Raw genomic sequence first — 23,516 nt, 5'->3', positions numbered from 1 at the left:
AGTTCTTTGACCTAAGAGATAGTAGGGCCTAGAGAGCATTTGTCACAGTTATAAATAACAAAAGGAGTCGTCTCCTAAACCTCCACTGGCTTCCCCTGTTTCAGTTCTGGGCATACCCCCATCCTATGCTCTCTTCTTTGGAGTTCTGGGGAAAGGAAAAGAGTCACTGAGATCCTCAGGTGGGGGTGTAGAAGGACCCCTGGGGCCATGCGGACCGACCATCAATGTTGGGCAACCAAATCAAGAACCCCATAATGGCACCAAATGCTGGCTGCCCATTCAAGAAGTGTTTTAAACTCACTTCCCCATGTGATCACTTGTCCACAACTTTTAAGGGAACACCTCCCCCAGAAAGACAGAGAACTATATGACTTGTAAACCATTATTCTTTGGCTTCCTGAGGAACAGTTCTCAGTAGCTCTGAAACCCATCCCCACTATGAATAAAATCCGGGTCCAAGAGAAAGGGTGCTAAGAATAGGTCATCTGGCCTTCAAAAGAGCACAAGCCCATAGTCTCTCGTGGTTCACTGGACTCTGGGAAACAAACTGAGGGCTTCAGAGGGTAGGGGGGTGGGGGACTGGGATAGGCCGGTGATGGGTAGTAAGGAGGGCACGTATTGCATGGAGCACTGGGTGTTATACGCAAACAATGAATCATGGAGCACGACATCAAAAGCCAATGATGGTGACTAACATAACATAATAAAAAATCATTATAAAAATATGTATATGGTGACTAACATAATAAAAAAATATTATAGGGGGGCACCTGGGTGGCACAGCGGTTAAGCGTCTGCCTTCGGCTCAGGGCGTGATCCCGGCGTTACGGGATCGAGCCCCACATCAGGCTCCTCCACTATGAGCCTGCTTCTTCCTCTCCCACTCCCCCTGCTTGTGTTCCCTCTCTCGCTGGCTGTCTCTATCTCTGTCGAATAAATAAAATCTTTAAAAAAAATATTATAAAAAACTGTGCACAAGCCCACCTCTGTCAAATGCCATTTTGACATCTTCGATGTGTTCAGTGAACCCAGAGACTCTGTAAAGGCCTTCCGACTTCAATCCTGTTGAAAAAAGAGACAGACTTGAGCTTCCTGAAACATCTACAAGGGACTCTAATTTCATATTTACATTGTGTGCCATCAGGAAATGAACAAATACAGTGTTCTTGTATATTACGCATGCTCATGTCAGAAGCCGGACCTGTCTGTCTCAGTTTCCAGGCAAGTCTGTCTTCATTTGCTTGTGCCGCAGTAGCGACCTCAGGGATCCGGTCTTCTTCCTGCCTGGCTTTGCAAAGTGAGCCCCTGTTTAAGATTCTCATTGACCACAGTCTCCTGCTTCCTTGTTCATCAGACTGCTGGATGGGACTTCGCTGCTTCAGGCAGGAACACGCTTACTCCCCAGCATCATCTTAACCCAAGTGCCACACCGCGTGCAGCGCTAGGAACACACACGTACGTGGATGCTTGCGTATTATCCTGATTTTATTGAAACAATCTAAATTTTACAGCCTTTTATCTTTAATCATAAATAGGATAATACGTTCAATGTTTAACTAAATAGGATTGATTTAATGGTTATAGTTTCAAATAAATGATACAGATAAAAGAAAAATAAAATTTTAGTGATGATTCTGGAAACTTGATCCCTGTATATTTGAGCCAGAAAGAGATGTGGTTTCTGCTCCTAGATCTCACTGATTTGTTAAGATATGTCCTAAGGCCTCGCCCGGTCCCAAAAGCATCAGAAGGGACAGAGGGTCAGATTTCAGACCTTGCAAGTCAGAAACGAGCTGCTATCAAACTCTAGCTACAGCAAAACGAGCGAACAAGGTGCTGGTACAGTGGGGGCAGGGTACTCTTGTCAAGCAAGTGATAACATACTTTCCTGTTCTTCATTTGGGAAACATGGACCACGTATATGCTATCTGCCATATGTAAAGGTCTGCCTCAGAGACAACAATTGCACCGCATAAATCCTGCTGCCCTTCCTCCCGGGACTGTCAGACACCTTCTTCACGACTTCAGCTCTGTTTCCCATCGAGCCCCACTCAGTCTCAGAACTCATCTCAGTACAGTTACCCAGGCTGCCAATACTGATCAACTGGGTCAGCCCACCCAAGGAGACCTGGAGTCATGCTCTTTTAGTGGGTGGTACACATGAGCTTGCCTCACTCTGGTCATGACCAGCACACAACACAGGCGAGGATGCAGCGGCCCGAGGGAGCGGTGCGGTGAACACTAACCCTGCCTGGCTGTTGGGGGCAGATCTTTCTGAAGAGCTATCTTTGGAGGAAGTCATGAAGGATGGACTGGAGTTGGCCAGAGTAGCAGAGGCTTCCGGCTGTCCTTGCAATATCAGCTCTCCCCTTCCTCCGCTGCAGTGGAACCTTCTATTTGCAGAACAACGTCCATAGCCATGGCCAGTAAATTCTGGCTAATGTGAAGAGGGCAGAAGAGATGTGTACTGTGCCGGGGTTGTGGATGTGAAGAGAAAGAGCACGGCTTTCTGCCCTTGGTTGGAATGCAGAGGAGAGGGTGGTAACCAGCCAGGACCATGCAGACGAAGGCAGCTCTCGAGGATGGCAGAACGACAAGTTGCAGGGCCTGGGTTCCTACCCCTGGGGAGCTGCTCACCTGGCCCTAGACTGCTTCCAGGGTCTGGACCGTTACTGGAGAGAAAAATCGATTTCTGTCTATTGGAGACACTGTTGTTCGGGGTCTCTGTGACAGCACTGAAACACATGGGCGAAGTCAGGGGGCACACAGACACGTTTGGAGGTAGAGTTAGGATAGGTGGTCATTCCAAGAAAAGGCAAAAGGAACAACATAGGTTGAGTCCCGTATGTTGGGTCCCATGCTAGGTCATGTATATGGACCAGCTCATTTTAACCCTCGCAGGCACGTTATGACTGGTTCCATTCACTTTATGGGTGAAGAAACATATTCAGATGGAGCAGGTATCTTGGCCAAGGTCACGCCACAGCGAGTGTGAGACCGGACTGGGAGTCTAACTCCAAGTCCGTGATCTTTTCGTTCTGCCACATCATGCAGAAGCGAATGGCCATGAAAGAGCCTTTGCAGAACAAGAAGGAATTTACCAGGGATGGAAGATGAGGTAAGACTTTGGCAGAGGTGAAAATGAAGCTGGGGGTGGGAGTCATGTGAATTTCTTCCAGCCCATTCTCTGAGTCTGCTCGCATGTGCAGGATGCTAACACCGCCGCTCTAATCCCTTTGCTCGGACTCCCCGGCACAAATCCCCGGTCTGCGCTGTTCTAGCTCTTGAACTAAGCATGCTTCGCGCTGCGCTCCCCACGGACCACAGCAGACATCAGCCACGGTGCTAACTTTGCCTGAGTTATCAGTCGCCTCTGATGAGGCTCACCAGGGGACGGTCCCAGCTTCTCCAGCGAAGCTGAGGTCCTGAGTTGAGGCCCCCGAGGGGCTGATGATCTGACCCCAAATTGCAGAGCCCTCTAAACAACAGGAGCCAGGGATACTATTCCCAGCTACTCATCCAGAGTCAGGGCACCCCCTTCTCAACTCTGACCCAGCTCAGGCCCTACAGCAAGACCTTCACCAGATCCCAAAGCACCCACTAAGCTCGGACAGGCACAGCGATCAAAAGGCAGCAGGCACTTTGCAATTTGAGATGAAATCAGCAAGTCTCAAGGGAACAGAATAGCTCTAGTTTTCATCCTGCAGGGAAAAGGGAATGATTTCCTATCTCTAAAAGGCTTGGGATAACAAGCTTATAATGCCCTCTTTTGTTTTGTTTTGGAAAGAATGAAATAGTTAGCAATGCATAAATAGCTGTAGAGCATATTACGCCAGTTTGGACACAGTAACGGATACCAACGGTAGCAGAGTACCCACATGGCACAAATGGCTAAAGCCTCTGGCCTTTATACATGGCCCAATGATCCAAGCTATATCCAGCAATCCGAATTCTCCCCAGCCAGACTCAATCCACACCACTGAACGTTGTGATACTGCAGTGTAGCCAAACAAAGCAGACATAAAAGGAAGGTGACTCAAGTCTACGGTGAAGAAACTTCTCATAGAAACGTTTCTATTTACTATGCCTTCTTCTTCTTTTATTTAAATATTTATTTATTGGGGCTCCTGAGTGGCTCAGTTGGTTGAGCTGCCAACTCTTGATTTCGCCTCAGGTCATGGTCTCAGGCTCCTGGGGCAGAGCCCGGCGTCGGGCTCCACGCTTGGCACGGAGTCTGTTTCAGGATTCTTTCTCTCCCTCTGCCCGTTCCACTGCTTGCTCGCTCTCTCTCAAGTGAATAAATACATCTTTTAAAAAATGATTTAGTTATTTACTTGAGAGAGAGAGCGCATGGGTGGAGAGGGGCAGTGGGAGAGGGAGAGAGAGAATCTCAAGCAGACTCCCTCCTGAGCGGAGCCTGATGCAGGGCTCCAACGTCCCCAACGTCATGACCTGAGCTGAAATCAAGAGTCGGACGCTCAATGGACCGAGCCACGCAGACGCCCCTCTTCTGCGCCTTCTTGGTTTTTCATTGCATAGATCTTTTACTCTTTTAACTCTCCTTTGAAACAAACAGAACCAATATTAGCAGTGAATTTCTCTGCGGTAGAGAATGTACGTGTTGATCAACAGTGTCTTTACCTTATTTAATGGGATCACTTTTTAAGGCTCAATTCAAACGTCATCTCTGCCATAAACCCTTCCTGAATTGTCCTCAAAGAACATTGAAACGTCTTCCTCTGTGACTCCATGGTGTCTTGAATACACACACCCCTAACATTTATTTATTCACCCCTCTGATTCTGCATGCTATGGTATGAATTTCTGGAAGGTAAGAACTGTGACTTTTATATCCTCAATGTGTAGCACATAATAAATGCTTAGCAAACATGAACTGGATGCATACGTGCAAGGTTTAGGTACAAAACAGAAACTGATGTAGTTGGCTGGATATGGCTTGTGTGTGTGTGTGTGTGTGTGTGTGTGTGTGCGCGCGTGCGCGCGCTGGGTCAGACTATTTCCCCAACCTCAATAGTGGAGAGAGAGTCCATTTAACAATTATAAGAAAGTTTCCCTGACAACAGTAAAAACAAATGATAAAAATGAAATCACTGTAACAAAGAGTCTTTTCCAAACCTCTTGCTTCAATTTCCCGTATGCATATGTCTACCACCATGGGTCTCTGAGTGTTGTGAGCCTTTACGAGTGTCGTGAGGTCACAACAGTACACCTTCTTGATCCTCTTGAGATCAGGCTGACAGTCATTGGGAACGTGCTTGGAACACTGTTTGTGTACGTTCAATCCACAGTCTGTAAACAAAGAAGCCACATTAGCCCTGCCCGGCCCTTTTGTCAAAGCCCAGCCCAAATTATATGTCACCAAAAATAAAACTGAAAGCTCCCAAAGGGTTGCTGTATCTTTCTGGAATATCTATCCCATTTAGAGGTAACACTCTCCACAAGCTGAGTATGAAAGCCATCTTTACTCACAAAACTTGAATAATTCCATTTTTCTCATTTAGCCTTTTCTGTTGCTGGACCATAAGAACAGAACATTTCACTGAGATAGTTTTGGTGATTCACTAGGTTGTTTGTATGGTTTTTTTTCTCTTTTGGGACTTGGAACCTTTGGGTCCACGTGTAGGTGTTTGAGTTTGGATTCCCAGAGCTAGTCTTGGCTCATGAAGGGTACCTAGGACTTTTGCTAGGTTGTTTTTATAAAGTCCTGGATTCTCCTTTTGAGCAAGACATGATTACTCTCTCTGTAGGAATCTTTAATCTTTGGTCTAAGGGACCCATGACCATCGGCATCTTTTTTCCTTTTCCTGGAGAGTTGCCCATAGTTCCTAGTACCCTCCCCTTGTTGGGCACTTTGGGTGGGACAATGTTCTTTCTACTCTCCTTATTTTGACACCTGTGAGTGAAAATAATGTCTAACTAGATACTGGCAGGAGTACCTGAGAATTTACAATTTCGAACAATGCCATGTAATGTGATGATTGAATAATTATTTATAAAACTCATATCAAGATCCAAAGCTAAAAAGGTACGTTTAAGTTCAATGAACACATTAAAAGCCTTGTTAGCAGTTGGTATCTGCAGACAGAATTTCTCTAACAATAACAAGGCTACATTCTGGAAAAATAAAAATTTAATGCTGAAGTTGTTCAAAGTTGGTGCTTTCTATTCAAAACATATATATTTTACACACATATATTAATGACAATTGTAATCAGCTGTCTAACAAAAAAGCACTTAACCACACCAACAATTTGAGAAAATCCAAACTTGTATAAAATTATCAAAAAATGATTTTTGAAAATCATTACATGATTTTCATGTAATTTTTAGGCTGAATTCTCTGTCTTCCCTCCTTCCAAAGAAAAAAGCCAGGTCTAAATCATCTTGGCTTTATGAACATGAGAAATTCAATAAAGCTCAAGTAAATAGTATTTTGATGGATCAATTTGTAGTTGTAGATTTGGGCAAACTGAACTAAACAGAACTGGTTTGTTTTCTTGTTTGGATCCTCTTTTATAAAATAAGGATGATAACAGCATCTACTCCTAGGATAATCATAAGGATCAACTAAATTAATCTGTGTAAACTCTGAAATGCGGTGAACACTACATGCAAGTTAAATAAAAGAAACAGCACATATGTGAGAAAATGTAAGGATACCTGGCCAGCTATTCTTATTATTTCATTAGTAAGTTTTATTATGTTTTTATAAACTTCATTTAAAACAATTTTTAAAGTTGTGATCAAGTATACAAAACATAAAATTTACCATTTTAACCATTTCTAAGTGCAACTGTCACCACCATCCATCTCCAGAACCTTCGTCTTCCAAAACCTCCCCCCCCCCCCCGGCCCCTGGCACCCACATTCTACTTTCTACTTCTATGAATTTGACTACTGTATATACTTCATATAAGTGGAATCATTAGCATTTGTCCCTTTGTGACTGGCTTATTTCGCTTAGCATGATGTCCTTAAGGTTCATTGATACTACAGGATATGACAGGATTTCCTTCCTTTTTAAGGCTGGATGATATTCCACGGTATTGAGACATACCACATTTTGTTTATCTATTGATGGACACTCGGGTTGCTTCTACCTCTTGGCTGTTGTGAATAATGCTGTTATAAACACGGTGTGCAAATATCTGTTTGAGTGCTTGCTTTCAGTTCTTTTGGGTACAGACCCAGAAGTGGAATTGCTGGATTATGTGACAATTCTGTTTCAAATGTCCTTATAAACTTCATTTTAAGATCTGAAGTGACAGTGTGTTTCTGCAGAGTTAAATACTGACATTTTATTAAAATTAAGATTTTTATAATATATAAAAATATTCAGTATTTGCAAACTACTACAATTCCATATGCTATAAAATAAAGTCTAGTTCATTTAAAAAATAGTTAAAATATGTAAAACATAGAGGGTTGAGAGGCAGTGACAGTTATTCCTAACCGTTAATGATCAGGTTTCAATTTCCCTGCCGCTCAAAGGAGATGTGAGGCCAAACAGTGGCCACTGGAGAATAGTAACATTATAACCTCAGAGTATGTTTTACTAAAAAAAACTCAGAAAAAACCAAAACCCTTTTTATCCCAGAGAAGGTTGCTATTCACAGCTAATCCAAATTCCTGAGTTTTGTTTTCATAATATTGACTTTGGCCCGATTTGCTACTCCAATTGGATAATACCAGCAGTTAGGATATTTCTGGCAGGTATAATCTGGACAGTGAATTAATGACCACTGGGTGATTCAGATAGTCCACCGCTTTACTCAGTGGCTGGGCCGTGAGATGCTCTGTAACTCCCAGGTGAGTAGGTCTTTTGTGTTAATGGGGGTATCCGGAACATTCCTGGAGAGGCTGCCTCTGAGCCTGTTTGCTGCTTGTCTCATGAGTCTGTGATGGGGGCAGGTAGTGTTAAACCACACACACAAGCACTACTTGACCCATCTGGGTACTACCACTGGTGATTGCTGTGTCTACACAGTAGAAACTAAGGCAGCCCCTTCCAAGCAGAGAAAGGATGTAAGGTCCCACAGTCCCGTGAGCCAAAATGGGCAGCAGATTATCTTAACGTAGTGTCATTAGCTTATTTTATTTTAAATGCTTCCTAAGAATTATTTTAAAAAATCATACCCTGGCAAAGGAAGGAATCAGTCATGGTGTTGGTGGAAACCCAATCAGTATACCGCAGGAGGCCACTCTTGCTTCTGGCCAGCACTGCTTGCCAGAAAAAGTGCGGCGAGATGAATTAGGAAGCCCAGTTACACATTGGTTTGGCAATTCTTTGCTCCTTTGTTAGCTGTATTTTAATAAGATGTGTTATGTGCTGTCAGCACTGGGCGTGGGCATCCAGTTCTAGGTGGAAAAACACCTAAGTTTCAAAGTGCGTAGAAAATATGTGATACCGATCAAGGTCTTTAGTTGCACAGCTAATCTGATAGCAGAAAAATTCTGAGCATGGGTTCTGGAGCTGAATCAATTTTCCGCCACTTACTACGTGGCCAAGGGTGATTAACGACTCCTTTCAAGCCTCAGTTTCTTCATCTGTTCGGTGGGGAGAATAATTGCATCTCCTTAAGGTCTGTTGGTGAGACTCACTGGCATGGTGGATAGAAAGTGCTTAGCTCAATGCCTGATGTGTGGCAAAGGGTCACCAGTTTTTCTATTTTCATGGCTTGCCTTTTGTAGTAAAGTGGGGGTGGGAAAGAAACGTGCTTTTTCTATCTTTGCCATTCCATTGGAATCAATTTGTTTTTCTTTTAAGGACTGTTGCCTCTTTTGGGTGGCAGGTAGGAGCATAAGGAAATGTACTTGCTTGGATTTTTTTCTTTTCTTGAATAAACATGATATTCCTTTTCATTCCAGCAGACACCTAAAACAGTCTCTCCATTAAGCAGAGAGATGACTTGAACCTTCCAGAAAGCTAGATTTTGAGTGAACCTGGACCTGTTTCCCAACTCTGGAGAAGTGATCTCCAGCTCAACATTATGTCACTTGATATAAATGAACAAGGAGGAAGAAAGTTCTGTGTCTACCTGAGCACCGAACGCCTTGGGCGATGAGCCCCCACATGAAGTTGGCACAGTATTCACACCAATGCGGGCCTCGGAATGTGTGGACCTGTGATCCAAAAAGAAGAAGAATGTCAGAAAATTCAGTTATTTGAAGGCAGGTGGCCTTGGACGTGAAACACAGAGATGACGTCAAGAAAGAAAGACTTCAGTGGGAGTGAGCATCCCTCACTGGGCCTTTTCTTCCCAGTGAAGTGGAGTTACAAACAGACCGGAGCAAACCCTAGAGGATTTTCAGAGATGTGCTTTGATCTCTGAAGATCCTCTACGGATCCACCGTGCCCCAGGGCAGAGTCAGAGAGGAATATGGAGCAACAGTGAGATTACAGGGCCGGCCATCAGCTAAGGAACGAGACTCTCACCAACCCAAACAAGGCACTGTGTGGACAAACCCAAGATAGCCTGGGCCAGTCACCATAACCTGCATTTAGCTAGGCAACTTCTGGAAGGCAGAACTCAATTACTGCATCCTTTTGACCAAAGTTGCTCCATGTGTAAAATATCCAGACAGGTATAAATAAGACATGATTATGGGACAATTAAAGGTTCCAAGGGTTTAAGCCACTTCTAAGAAAACAAGAAAACAAAAAACAAACCTAAAGCCAAAAAACCAGGCATTAAAAAAATGAGGGATGTAAAAAAATGTAGGGTCTACAGAATTGCCTTCCCTAGAGACAGGGTCCGGACTCAGCACACAGGGTGTGGCCTATGGGTGTGTAACTTCAAAGTCCTTTCTGATTGGCTCTGGTGTGAGTCTGATTGGTTGGTGCCCCAGCCAGTTAAATATTTTGAATATTATGAAGTAAGGATGGTTTTACCTCTAATTATTCAGGTACAGGGCCTCTTGTGACCGGACCATGTATTAAGTCATGATTTAAAACAAAAACAAAACAAAACAAAACAAAACAAAAATACATGTTCTCTAGCACCAGTGAGCTTCAAGACACAGAACTAGGAGATTCCTTGAAAGCAGAAGTGGCCATGGTAAGCCAAAAACCACCACAGACAGTCTACTTGGAGACATACAAACCCATGTGGAAATGTTCTGAATTTTTACGAAATTAAAGTATTATGAAACATTACTAAGGACTTTCAAAGTTTTAAGCCTCCATTAACAAATAAATACAGTGTTATCTTTTTTAACAGACTGGGGGGCCAGTCTGCTACTTTTTTTAATTTTAATTTTTTAATTTAAATTCAATTAATAAACATATAGTGTATTATTAGTTGCAGAGGTAGAGGTGAGTGACTCAGGACGCTAGTTTTATTTAACACAAAAAAAGATGAGGATGACAACTATGGGTACAATTTGGGAAGATACTCATCAGAGCTCTACTTAAAACAAAAAAAGCATCACTCTGAGGTCTTTCTTTATATATGACACTAATTGCATATCTGTAGAGCGGCAAACAAAACAGACCTGGTGCCCTCCTCCTGAACTTATAGATTCGTAAAGGCAGACAGAGTAAGCAAGTTAAAAAATCAAAAAGAACAACTTATGACCATGGTTCCTATGCATGAAACTAAGTTTTGGTATTTTAGTTTGTCACATGCAAACTGTCCAGTATACTATTTCTGCTTTGAAAAACAATGGAAAAAAAAAAAAACCCTCTCAGAATTGTTTTTACTAAAAATGGGTAATTGTGCTGTAAGGGAATGCACTAAGATACGACAAAGCCTCCTTGTGGGAATGCCGAGAATCGATCCCAGGGAAAGCCTGCACTCGCACAGAGCCAAGATGCCATGGTTCATTTAGAGGCCCACTCAGATTAATCGTGGTCCTTAAAGAATCCCTCAGTAAGGCATTCTGTTGGCAGTTGAAGATTTTCTAAATTTAGCAATCAAAGGTTTCTTAGTATTATTTTACTAGAAAGGCTCTAAAGGGATGGTGCTGGTTAGTTATGGTAACAAAGTTGATGGTTAGTTAATATATGGTTGAAATCGCAATATCAATAAAATAAAATAAAATCATACAACTCCAAAAGAGAAGAAAAAAGTGTGTGGAAAGGGCTATAAAAGAAAAAAGAAATTGTTACTAGAGAGACTTAAGAGAGGCCCCAATGTTATCCACAGTGGTCAGAAAAGCTTCTCTTGGAAAACAACCTCATGCTGCTTAAAGGAGGGGAAGAGCCAAACTGGTAGGGGCAGGCTTGGAGAGCATTCCAGGCAGAAGGAATCTACGGAGGCCCTGCAGGAGCAAAAGAGCTTGGTGTGACTGAGGAATGAGAGGGCCAGGGGGCCTGAACACCAGACTGAGGGGAGAGAACATATCTGAGGTTGAAGGTAGGAAAGGGCCTTGAAGGTTTTATTAATGAGCATAGATTTTCTTTTTATCTAGGTCCAATAAGAAACTCTTGACGGATTTTAAGTAGGAAGATGATTAAAAAAAAAAAAAAAAGATGTTCTGACCACCATGTTGAGAACAGATGGGAGAGTATTCATAGTGAAAGAGATTCAGAAACTAGTTAGTAGTTTCTGGTTGAGAAAGGATAGAGGCCAAGATCAGGGTGCTGGAGTTGGAGATGGGAAGTGGATGGATTTGAGGTTTATTTTTAAGACCGAATTCATAAAACTTCATGATAGAATAAATGTGGATCTTTGAGGGAAAAAGGAATTAAGAATGACTCCTAGATTCTAGATTTAGAAACCAGGTGGATGGTGATGACATTTGCTCAGATAAGGAAGACACTCTTTGGGGGAGCAATTCAAGAATTCGGCTCTGGCCAGTTTAAACTTAAATGTGTTGAGCTCAAGCAGGAATTCACACAGAATTCAATAGCTCAGAGGAGGAGAGAGGACTGGAGGTATACATTTGGCCACCCCTGACAAATGGTACTTAGAATTTGTAAATGGGTAAAAACTATTAGGGATAGAAGGTAGAAAATGAAGAGAATAAAGCTCAACCCAAGCCCTCTGTGCTCCAACACTTAGAAGCAAGAGAGTCAAGCTCTTCAGAAGCCAAAATGTGAAGAGTATTTTAGGGAATGAGTAGTCAGTCATGTTCAATTCTGGGAAGAGGTCCAGTTACATGAGGACTGAACACTGATGCAGACACGTGAAGTTATTAGTAACTTTGGCAAGAGCAGTCTCTTTGGATCAGTGAGGGCAAAAGTCATACTTAAGTGACATGAAGAATAAATGGGAGGTATGGGAGTGGAGAAATGTGTAGGAAAATTTGTCAAGAAGTTTGGCTATGATGCCCAGCAGAGCAGTGAAATAGCTCCAGGGAGATATGGAGATAAGGGAGAATTTTATTTTATTTTTTAAATAAAAGATGGAAGACATTAGGGCATGTTCACTTGTGGTTGGAATTGATGCAATATATACAAGAGACTGGAAATGAAGAAGAGAAGGAAGTGAAGGAGTGACGATCTTGAAAAGCTGAGAGACGCTGGGCTTTGGGTCATATATGGAAGCATATTCAAAAAGAGAAACAGTTGAGATCTTTCTAGACTTAGTAAAAGCACATCTTCAGATTCAGAAAAGCGAAGTGAGTCTCAAACATGGTAAATTAAAAAATAATCTAACCTATACAGATCATATGGAAACTGCAGAATTCCAAAGGACAAGCAAAATCCTTAAAAAAAAAAAAAAAAAACCCTCCAAAAAACAAAAACAAAAAAACCCCAAAACCAAAAAACACCCAACAGGTTGTTTTTATAAAAGGACAGCAATTATGATGAAAACAGTTCTCTTCAACAAAAAGAAGCTAGTAGATTATGGAAAAATTTCATCAAAGTGCTCAGAAAAAATTACTGCCAACCTAACTTCTATACCCAGCTAATTACCATTTAAGAGTGAGGATGAAGTAAAGATATTTTCCAGACAAATGCTAAGAGTGTTCACTCACAGATCCTTAGTCAGAGAAATACAATGGGATATAGACGTCTGTGGGAAGCATTTTGAACCTAGTGGGAAAGAACAGGATTCAAGGAGCCACGGTGAGCAAGAAACTGGCAACAGGGGTCGATCTAATCAAGCTGTGTCTGCATAAAACAACAGCAAGATGGCTAATTTCAGGGGACTTATAAACAAAGGGAGAAAACGGCATGGGAGATTGGAGGGGCTTAAAAATGTTAAAGCATTCTGCAGTTCTCATCATTTGGGGTATGTAAGTAGAGCTGCTAATTAACTGAGGAAGATTTTAAGTTAATTACACATGTATTAGAATTTTGAGTATATGCAGAAAGAGTGGGATGGAATCTACTGAGTGAGTAAGGAAAAAAGAAATAAAGATTTGATCAAGCCAATAAAAAGCAAGAAAGAAGGAAACAAAGCCATAGAGCAGCACAGTAAATACAGGGAGGGGGAAAAAAAAAAAGAAAAATCCTTATGCATCTCTAATCACAATATATATCAGTGGCCCTAACATCAAATAAAAGACAGAAATTTTCAGATATTAAAAAAAACCTTTGCAAGAAATACACTCAAAACATAATGTAATAGAAATGTTGAAAGTGAAGGGATAGAAAAAACATACGTAGCAAATGCTAGTCAACAGAAACCCCAAATAGATATCTTGATATAAAAAACATATTTTCTTTATTAGTGATAAAGATGGTCATTACATAATAATTAGAGATTTAATTTTACCCTAAAGATATAATAATCCTGAGCTGTAATGCACATGACAACACGGTCTCAAAAAATATAAAGCAAAAGTGGAAAGAATTACAAGGACAGATTGATAAATCCATAATCATAATGATTTTAACATCTATTCACAGAAATTAATAGATCAAATAGATAAAGTTAATATACGGGCTATAAAAGGGACCTCATACCCAGCAATTCATAGAATATGTACTCTTTTAAAGCAACACGTGAAATGTTTATGCAAACTGACCACAAACCAAGCCTCAACCTATAGAAAAGAATTGATATGATAGAGACCATATTCTGATAAATGGCAATAAAATTAAAGACCTATAGTCAACAGCCAAACCCCAGCATATGTGGAAATTTAAAACAATTCTACAAATTCAGCAAAGAAAAAAAAAAATCTTAATAGAAATATTTGAAATTGAAAGACAGAGAAAACACTCCTTATGGAGTACCGAAACTTTAAATGAATATATTAAAAATAAAGGTTGAACATTAACAAGCTAAGTATACTATTTCAGAAGCTAGAAAAATAACAAAGTGAGATAATAAATAATAAAGATTATTGCAGAATATAATGAGATCGAAAGAAAAGATAAAAAACCTAAAAGGTGATTTTAAAAGATTTCTACAATAGGCAAAGCTTGGGCAAGGCTGATCAAGAAAAACACGAGTGATAAAGAGAAACTAATGCAAATGCAATGAAGATATGAAACACAAACCTTGAGAAGCTAGCTTTATACTAACAAAGTTATAAGTTCTGTGACATAGATAATTTTCTTAAAGAATATCAATTATAAAAATGACCCCAAATAATATGGAAAACCTACATTCAGTTATATCCATTAAGTAACTGCATCTGTAGTAAAGATCTACCCTCAAATAGTTAAAGGTCCCAAATGATTTTCTTTAGTTTTATCAAACCTTTAGCAAACAAATCATCTCTAACCAGTATAGACTATTCCAGATTGGAGGAGAAAAAAAAAAAAAAAAGGCCCAGAATTCGCTATATGAATACAATTTTGACTCAAAAACTATACAAGAACATGAAAGTAGGATTATAGGTCAATTTCATTATGACCATAAATGTAAAAATCCTAAAAAAAAATCCTACTAAATGTAGCAGTATTATTTTAAAATGTCATGACCAAGGGGGCTTATTTCAGGAATTTAAGGTAGATAACGTATCACTAGTATTCACCACAATAACAATCGAGAGAGAAAGCACATAATCATTTCAAAAATCAGAACACCAACAATCAATAAAATTCAACATCCATTCATAACAATAGCACTTAGCTACTAGGACCAGAGGGAACTCTCCTAAAAATAGACGATTAAAGGCATCTCTGATACACAAGTAATAGTCTTCACATTTAAAAATGAAACATTAGAATAATTTCCTTTAAAGTCAGCAAAAAGATAAGGCTGTCTATAAATGCTTCTCTTGAGCGTTATCCCGCAGAGTTTGGCCAGCAGAATAGAACAAGACAAAGAGATATATAATTGAAAGAGGAAACAGGCCATCAAGTTTGCTTAATATAAGAGCAACATGAAGAAATCAGCAGCATTACTATACAGAGCAATAATTCATTTTATTGTACAATAAAATTAAAGACTTCATTTACAGCAAAATCTAAAATAATTAGAAAATAACTAAAGACTTTAAGGACATAAATAAGAAGAGAAATATTCTATATTTGTGCATAGCAATGCTCAATATTATAATACATCAATTATCCTCCAAATAAATGCATAAATCCAATACAATTTCAATCAAAATCTCTGTGGTGCTTTTCACAAAACCTGGCAAGATGGCCCTAAAATCCATACGGAAGAATAAAGCCAAAAGACTAGCCATGAAAATTTTGAATAAGGAGAAGAATGTAGGAAAACACATCTGACCATATATCAAGACATCGATAGTTACAAAAAAGTAAAACACTGCAGGATAGACAAACAGACCGGTAGTGCACAGCAGAAAGGTCAGGAACTGAATCACACCTGTGTGGAGAACTGGTTTATCTCAGAAGTGGCATTACAGATTAGTGGGAAAAGGATGTCAGAGAGATGAATTATTTCCTATTTCATCCACCTATCCACCCACTCTTTATCCACTCATTTATTCCATACTTACATGCTGATTGCCTGCTTCGAACCTGGCACTGTACTAGTCCTTGGATGTACGAAGTTAAATACATCAAAGGAGCACAGCCCTCCCTGCACTCAAGCATCTCATCTGTAAGATGAGTATAACAGGGATTTTAATACATTACTTCTGAGAAGTCTGGGGAAAATCCTAATTGAACAGAGTTTTGAAGGATGGATAGGAGTTCACCAGACTGGGAAAGATGGAGTTTGGTGGGGAAGTAATGTTGACTGGGTGGCAGATGACTGAGAGAGGGCATTCCAAGAGGAGGAAACAGCATAGCCAAAGGCTAGTGAGGGTGGGCTTGGTTTTTGAAAGGCATTCTTTCCTTGCAGGTCGTGCAAAAAAGGAGTGACGATTTTTTTTTCTGGATCATCTCCAGTGGATAAGAAATCACATTGGAAATATCTCCATACTTTTGGGTAAAAATGAAAATACAATATTTAGAAGTTTGGAAACTAGCTATAATGTTAACTTTACGTAGACAAAATAGAAACTAGCCTACTGAATGCTACAGGAAAAATACAGGTTATGCCAGCCATAGATTTTCTAAAATTTCACTTTTGCCAATATTTAAAAAAATAATTGTGCATATCAAAATTGCATTTCATGTGTATTAGCCCTGCCCGTATTTCCCAGCACCCTTTCTCATTGATATATCCCCACTGCCTTCGATCTCATTTCTTCAGCCAAACAAATGCGGACAGACATTTTTTTGAATAGCAAATAACTTCTGTGTCCCCACAAATACACATTCCCACAGAAACAGAACAAAATGGGGACTGAGGGGAACGTAAAGTTAGTTAAACATTATTTTAGGCCCACTGCCTAATTTCCTCTTTGTGATGGGCCACTGTTTATTTTCATGGCTGATATATTGTTCAATTTTCTTCTGGGTCCACAAGGACAATCTCTAGACAAGTGGGCTCTATGCAATGTTGAGGTCACTCTCTGAACCCATTTTATTTGGGGTTGAGCTATGATGGCTACTCTCCCAGTGAAATACCCCATATCTTGAAAAATCACTGATCAGCTTTTTCCATTCTGTGAAGTTTATTGATTTTCAGGAATATCTTTTCAGAAAAAAAAAAAAACAACACTTTGCAAACTTAAGGGCAGTAACTAAAATACCCTAGACAGGAAGAAAATACCCCAGACAGGAAGAATGTCTGTCCAAGACCATTATACTGGGCATGGTCTGCCTGGAATTTCAAAACCACACCAAACAGAAAAAGATGATATTACAGGAGATAAGGTATGTTTGACAAATAGCCCAGGAATGGCCACTTAGTGAAAACAAGAGCCAGGGTTGTCAAGAAAACTCTCAGGCGTTCCGCGAGTATCCCCTGACTTGACTCTAAATGAGCAGGATGTTATTTGTCTCAGATCTGCTGAGTCTGGAAGGCAGAATTCCCTGGTGGTTTCATAACAAGCATGTTTTGATGGGTCAATGTAGACACCATCCAAGTGTGTAATCGGCGCGGACCGGGTTCTAGACCGCAAGAAAAAGACGGTGCTGTTGGTGGTGCGACACTTGACAAGTGTTGCTTTTCCACGTCACTATACATCCGGGTTTCTGAACCTGGGCATGGTGAACATTTTGGGCTGGACCAATCTTTGTCATTGTAGGACGTTTAGCAGCACCCCTGGCGTCCCCCCACTAGAGGCCAGCAGCACCCCAAGGCTGGCACAACCACCAAGGTCTCCAGACTGAGCCAAATGTGCCCCAGGGGGTAAAGTGACCCTGAGAGAGAGTCACTGGTATAAACTGAAAGTCTATCACCTCCGTTGGTCTTTTTTACTATTCCTATTAATAATATACATAAATACGAGAACTTTATTCTTTTACTTTCGTCGGAAGAGGGTTCCTCGGGTCAAAGGCAGTTTTGCCTTCGTTGCTTTATATGCACAGAAGAGGGGGGCCAGAAGTGGCTCAAGTCACCTCCAGCTACAAGTCACTGGGTTTGGGGGGCCACTGCCCAGAGTCAGCCGCAGAGCTGGAGGGCAGGCAGCTTGCCTGTGGTCACCCGGAGGCTCAGCAGTGCTCGGCCTCCCGAGCTCAGCCAAGGGTCCTGCCTGTCATCTCCTGCTGTTCCCATAATCATGTGACATTGAACTCCTGAGAAATTAGGTTAAACTTTGGACTTTTCCCTCTTGCAGGATCAGATGAAATACTGACCTTGAAGTGAACCTTTTCAGATGGGAGCGTACCAGCTGAGGGGAATCGCTCCGTGACAGGAGACCGGGCCTCCCTGAGAGGCCTGCACGGCACCAGGGCACCACTCACCCCCAGATCTGTCTATTCAGCGGCCGTCTTACTACCTTTAAAATGGATTTAATGTCTAAAACAGTGACTGCCGCAAAGCTTTTTGGGAATCTCTCCACTGCGTAAAGTGATAGATTCTTGCACTAACTTCCTCTTGGGTTTATGAGGGTGATCAGCACGGACCTTCTTCTGACACTTCCCTGCCGCCCCCCCCGCCCCCCTCCCCCGCCCAACCTCCAGGGCTCCTCCATCATTTAGCGCATGTTTTCTCAACCCCAGCATTACTGACACGGGGGCTGGGTAACTCTCTGTGGTGGGGCCTGGGCTGGGCGTTGTAGGATGTCTGGCGGCATCTCTGGCCTCTACTGGAGACCCCACCAGCACATCCCAGCTGTGACGGTCAGAAATGCTCTGGACACTGCCAGATGTCCTAGGGGGAGCAAGACCATTCTGGCTGAAAGCTGCCCAGTAGCAGAGCTCTCATTCTTACGTCCCCACGGTCTCTCTTGTACCTGGTAGTGCCTGGCACGTAACTGGCTCTCAGGCCATATTTGCTGAATAGAAAAGATGCCTGTCTAAACAGTTTCCTCTTCTTAGAACTTTGAAAAATACCCAACTAGTATGTACAGTGATCACTGGTGCTTTTATTTTTCTCCCCACAAAACACAAAAGGAATATTTCTCTGGACTTAACATGCCAGAAGCAGCCATTTAGTCACGTAGAATAGCTCCTTTGAATTATATGTCCTTTGGAATAAGACAAAATATAAACTTAATAAGAGCTAAGCACTTGGTGGGGGTCAGACTCGTTAGCACATGATTTACATTGGAGGAGGAGCTTGACCAAGCCACTCCCCCGGTGTGTGGCCTAAGCAAGGAGTCCCTCTTGGGTTTGCCGTCAAAACCTACCTCTTTCCACCAGGCTCTGCTGCCGGAGAGACAGCAAAAGAGTGGGCAAAAGTGGGCTAACACATTTTTATCAAGTCAAAGAGGATGAGGGAAAAAGAGGGGTTTGCATATGGAAAGCAAAAATGTCTTATTCCAAAGCAAATGCCCACTGGACTGATAAGAATGCAAAAAGCAACGACAGGCAGAGAAACTGGAAATGGGCCACATCACCCAGACTGGGCAGTGGGGGTGCTGCCATACCCTGCACAGGTGTCCTGGCCGTACCTCCAGGACACACTCAGCCTCCTGGACTTCTGGTCCTGGTGCCCAGGATCTCATGGGGTGGGTAGGCATGTGCGGAAGGAGCCTGCCGGCTGCAAGAACACGCTTGGACACATGGTGTACATGGGAAGAGGGTGCTCGTGGTGCAGCCTTGGCCTACAGACGGTGGGGGACATAAAAGGGCGTGTTGGGAAACCATTTTGCTTATGTCCAGAGCAGTCCACTTTTGAGAGCCACCACACCAGAAGCTGAGACAAGAAAAGTAATCTGGGGCATGTGTCTCGTCCACCATCCTCGAATGTAAGACACTGGGCAGCAATGCCCAGCCACACCTGCTGGCCAGGTGGGGAATGAGGATGGGCCTGGCACACCTTGATACGCTCCATCTCTCCGGCACAGTCTGCTGACCCTGGCCAGGGCCCTTAGCTGGAAGGGCTTGCATGCAACTAACACAGGGGCAACAAGCCATGGCCGAGGGCAGACTGTGGGGTGGGGTGGGGAGTGGGGAGACAATGTGCCATCTTAGGTAGATAGGGCCAGGAGATGTCTGCTGCACGTGCTTTCAACCAATATTCACTGACAGCCTGCGCTGGGCCAGGCCCTGTTCTGGACAAGGGGGTGTCTGCTGGACAACAGACACAAATCCCTGCCCCAGCCCGAGAGGGAGTGTTTCCAGCTGGTAAGGGGAAAGCAAGCCCACAAGTACATATGGGCCCTGCCAGTGGTCAGTACTATGGAGAAAAGTCAAGCTGGTAGGAGGCTGGGGAAGGGAGGGGTGGGGAATAGGAAAGGGATGGAAGGGGACGGATGAGGAAGGGACAGGGAGATGGACAGGGGATGGGGAATGTGGGGTCAGGTGGGGGTTGGGTGATTTGCTCTTCAACTTTTGGAACTTTCTGGAGCTCTGCTCCTCATCCATATTCCATATAAGGAGAGAGGAGTATCCTGCAAGGCCTGGGTGGAGCGAGAGAATTCAGTAGAAGGAGGGAGTGATGTACACGTACGCACATGCACGTTGGGAGGGCTGAGCACCCGAGAGGGGTGAGCGGAGAAAAGGCCCAGGTCATCGGTCTGCTTCCATCTGGCCCACCCCACACATGAAGTGAGCACCTCTTTTCCCGACAGTCTCTTCCCTGCACCCTGTTCACTTCTGGCTCATTTCTGACTCCAAGTTTTCGCTCATGTCATTGGCATGGCCCAAAACATGCTTGCATTTTTCTATCATGTGTAGTTAGTGAGAAGAGGAAGAAATTGATGAAAGCAAAAAGAAGGAAGGCCATGAAGAAGTAAGGGTAGAAAACAAATACAGAGACAAAGAAAGCTACACACAAAAGCACAAGATGAGAAAGACAGAAAGAGGAATGGCGAAATAATAATCGAAGCTAACCTTATCAGGCGCCCAGACCATAAGCGATTTACATGTATTCATTAACCTTACAACACTCCCATTCTACAGATAAGGAAACTGAGGCTGCAAGAACTAAGCTCCTCACCAAAGGTCAAGTTGTGGCCAGGACGACCAAGCTGGCCACCACTATGTCATCACTGCGCAAAGTGGGGAAGGAAGAAAGGACAGTTATCCAGATTGTTGGGGCTCTGAAATTCATTGGCCTGAAGATTTGGAAGCTTAGCCACAAGATTCTATTAGGGTAGACCATCTCAAAGAGAGCTCTTCCACCTCCAGGAGAGTGTTTCTTTCAGTCAACTAGATAAACAGAGATGCAGATGTAAAGTGAGTTAAATAAAGGAGTGTTTTTTTCTGTGTATCGAAGAGTTTTCCTTTCAGAGAGGATCCTGTCAATTTCATAATTTCTTCAACGAATACCTCCCGATTCCCAGTACCTGCAAGTAATCCCGGCGACTTCAGGGAGCAAGAGTGGCACCTGCATCCTGTGTTGAAAAGCACACAACTATTGCAGGAGATGAAGCCTAACTTTAATTTGCTTCCAAAAGTTCCTGTTCCCAGAGATACCTTTTGTCTTTTCCTTTCCCTAGACGTGCTTTCTTTAGAAAGCAAGGACAGTAGGCAGGCAGTCAGGCGCAGTGCCGGGGAGAGCTTTCTGGAAGAATGGAGCATAAGTTCCCAGTCTGTATAGGGGCGGGAGTTTCTATTCATTCCTCTTGATGAAGTTGCTGGGGAGAGCCAGGAGACAGCTTTTTACCTGGGGAAGTAGTCCTTAACGGGGCAGAAAATCTTGTTGTGGGGTGAGGCGTTAGGTCTGCTGACAGACTGGAATCTCTCATACGAGCCCCTAGGCGAGAGTGCAGACCAGGCTTAGCTTATTTACTGATAATCATGAAAATGTGATTATTTGTTTTTAATGAACACTTACTTTATGCCAGACATAGTACTCTCAAATAAGAACCCAAATTACAAATCAAGAGAGTTTCAAAACCTATTAGATGTCAGCATAAAGAGCAAATTTGTGTTTTAGGTCTTAATTTTACACTAATTCCAAGCAGATGGCAGGGGGCCTTTGATAACAGTTTTCTTTGTTTAGTTAAGTCGGTGGTGTGTTACTGAAAACCCACTGCTCTATTTATAGCACTGACCAGCTTTTAGAGGATTCCTCTAAAGACCACGCAAAATTCCCACTTAAAATTAGTTGGGGGTGGGGAGAGGGCTGAATGAGGGTGGCAGGGGCGAGGAGTGACAGAGGGAACCACCCCCTCCTGGCCCTGCCACTCATTCTTAAGGACAGTGGCACGAGCAGTACCATTGAAAGCCACAATCAAGGGACACAGAGACTCAAGGGTCTGCTATGTCTCAAAGATATCTATTTAAAACACGGAAGAGAAATGCTCTGTCTGGCTTATGTATTTTCCTCTAACAACTTGTCTGCTCTCTGCCTTTTCTTCTCTCGATAGCTGTGTGAGAAGAGGTCACACCAAACAGATATTGACTTTTCAAGCAAACACTGAAAAAGCTGTTGATGGGTTCCAGTGATAGGTAATTAATATAGATCGTGTTAGCAACAGCACTATTTAAGAAAATGAGTTTCAGTTATCTTTTTACTTCAAATGTCTTTGTTTCCCCTTCAGAGATCTGAGATTTAAAAACTGAAGTCAGTTTTGGAAGTGTCCATCAACTGGATATGCTCGTGTGTTTTGCACACAAGCTCAGACACAGTATACAGAGGGAGAAGCTCTCCCCATGCAAACACATATCTCAGTAAGGGCCTAATTCCAATCGCATCTGAAAGCCGAAAGAGTTGGAATTTTCAAGAGGAGGGACAAGAATTTGCAAGTCCAAGAAGATCCCTCCTCCCAGTTCATGGGGGTGCATCTGCAGGACGCAAAGATTCAGGATTTCCACCCAAAGTCAGAAAAAACACTTTCTTCAGGCAAAAAAAATTAATAAGGGTAAATACAGAAAACAGAAACGAGAAAAAACATAAAGGCTTTCTATGCTGCCAATCAAACCTGTCACTCTTCAGCAATGGCAGAAATATCAAGAGTCCTGGCATCTATGAGGATCTATATAATGCAATTCTGCATCCTCATGCTAAATACGGAGGCCTGGATAATTCCATTCCTCAGCTCAATTATAGCATGCAAATGCCCGAGCCGCTCGCTTTCTAAAAACAGCAGCAGGGCAAACAGACCGAACTGACACGAATGTATATTGAATAGACACATACTTGTCCTTATGAAGAACTGGAAAGCGACAGAATGAAAGAGGTTTCCCTGGTCACCTCTGACAAAGGGCTTTCTAGAAAGTTCCAATAGTTACTCGGGCTACTGGTCCTAAAGGAAGCGAGTTAAAAAAAAAAAAAAAAAAAAAGCAATTCACAATTTACTGCCCCTGCTCCTCTTTTCTTCCTGGATCCTTCATCTCTACTCTCTCCAGCTTCCAAATCGTCAGCGCATTTGCTGGGGTAAAACCTCGAACTCCATCTCATCTCTCCTCCACTCAACAGCATCCCTGGCCCTGCAATTTGGCATCAGAATCTCCTGCAGCCCTTCTTGGAAGGCACATGAGGGCAAAGGAAGCGGGCCGTGGTTTCTGATGCTAGTCCGCAATGAAGACAGCAGGGTTTCCAGTTGATACACACACACATGGCAATCACCACGAAAGCTCCCCCCACTTTCCGTATCTTTTTGTCTGGTCTGGTGAGCAGGATCAAGGCTGCACCGGGAGGGAGCTTGGCAAGGCTGCCGCGGTGCCCCCCTGTACCCGAGCGCAAACAAAAGCTTCTGGATGGTATCTCCTGTGCTCGTGTGCTTTCACAGCT

General features: G+C 42.6%; 1 protein-coding gene across 2 annotated transcripts in view; it reads right to left on the bottom strand.

Moving 5' to 3' along the window:
- The window catches only part of CHN2 (chimerin 2), a 283,549-nt gene that overhangs the window by 8,568 nt on the left and 251,465 nt on the right, over positions 1-23,516 (bottom strand). For both annotated transcript variants that reach the window (XM_026508512.4, XM_026508522.4), the window contains 3 exons: positions 9,060-9,144; positions 5,137-5,310; positions 985-1,062 (listed from right to left, as the gene is read on the bottom strand). In XM_026508512.4, the coding sequence (XP_026364297.1) occupies positions 985-1,062; positions 5,137-5,310; positions 9,060-9,144 (337 nt within the window). The remainder of the gene's footprint in view (positions 1-984; positions 1,063-5,136; positions 5,311-9,059; positions 9,145-23,516) is intronic.

The sequence above is a fragment of the Ursus arctos genome, unplaced genomic scaffold (genome assembly GCF_023065955.2).
Source record: "Ursus arctos isolate Adak ecotype North America unplaced genomic scaffold, UrsArc2.0 scaffold_3, whole genome shotgun sequence".
NCBI classification, from domain to species: Eukaryota; Metazoa; Chordata; class Mammalia; order Carnivora; family Ursidae; genus Ursus; species Ursus arctos.
The sequence above is the reverse complement of the archived record's forward strand: the minus strand, read 5'-3'. Positions and strand labels throughout refer to the sequence as shown.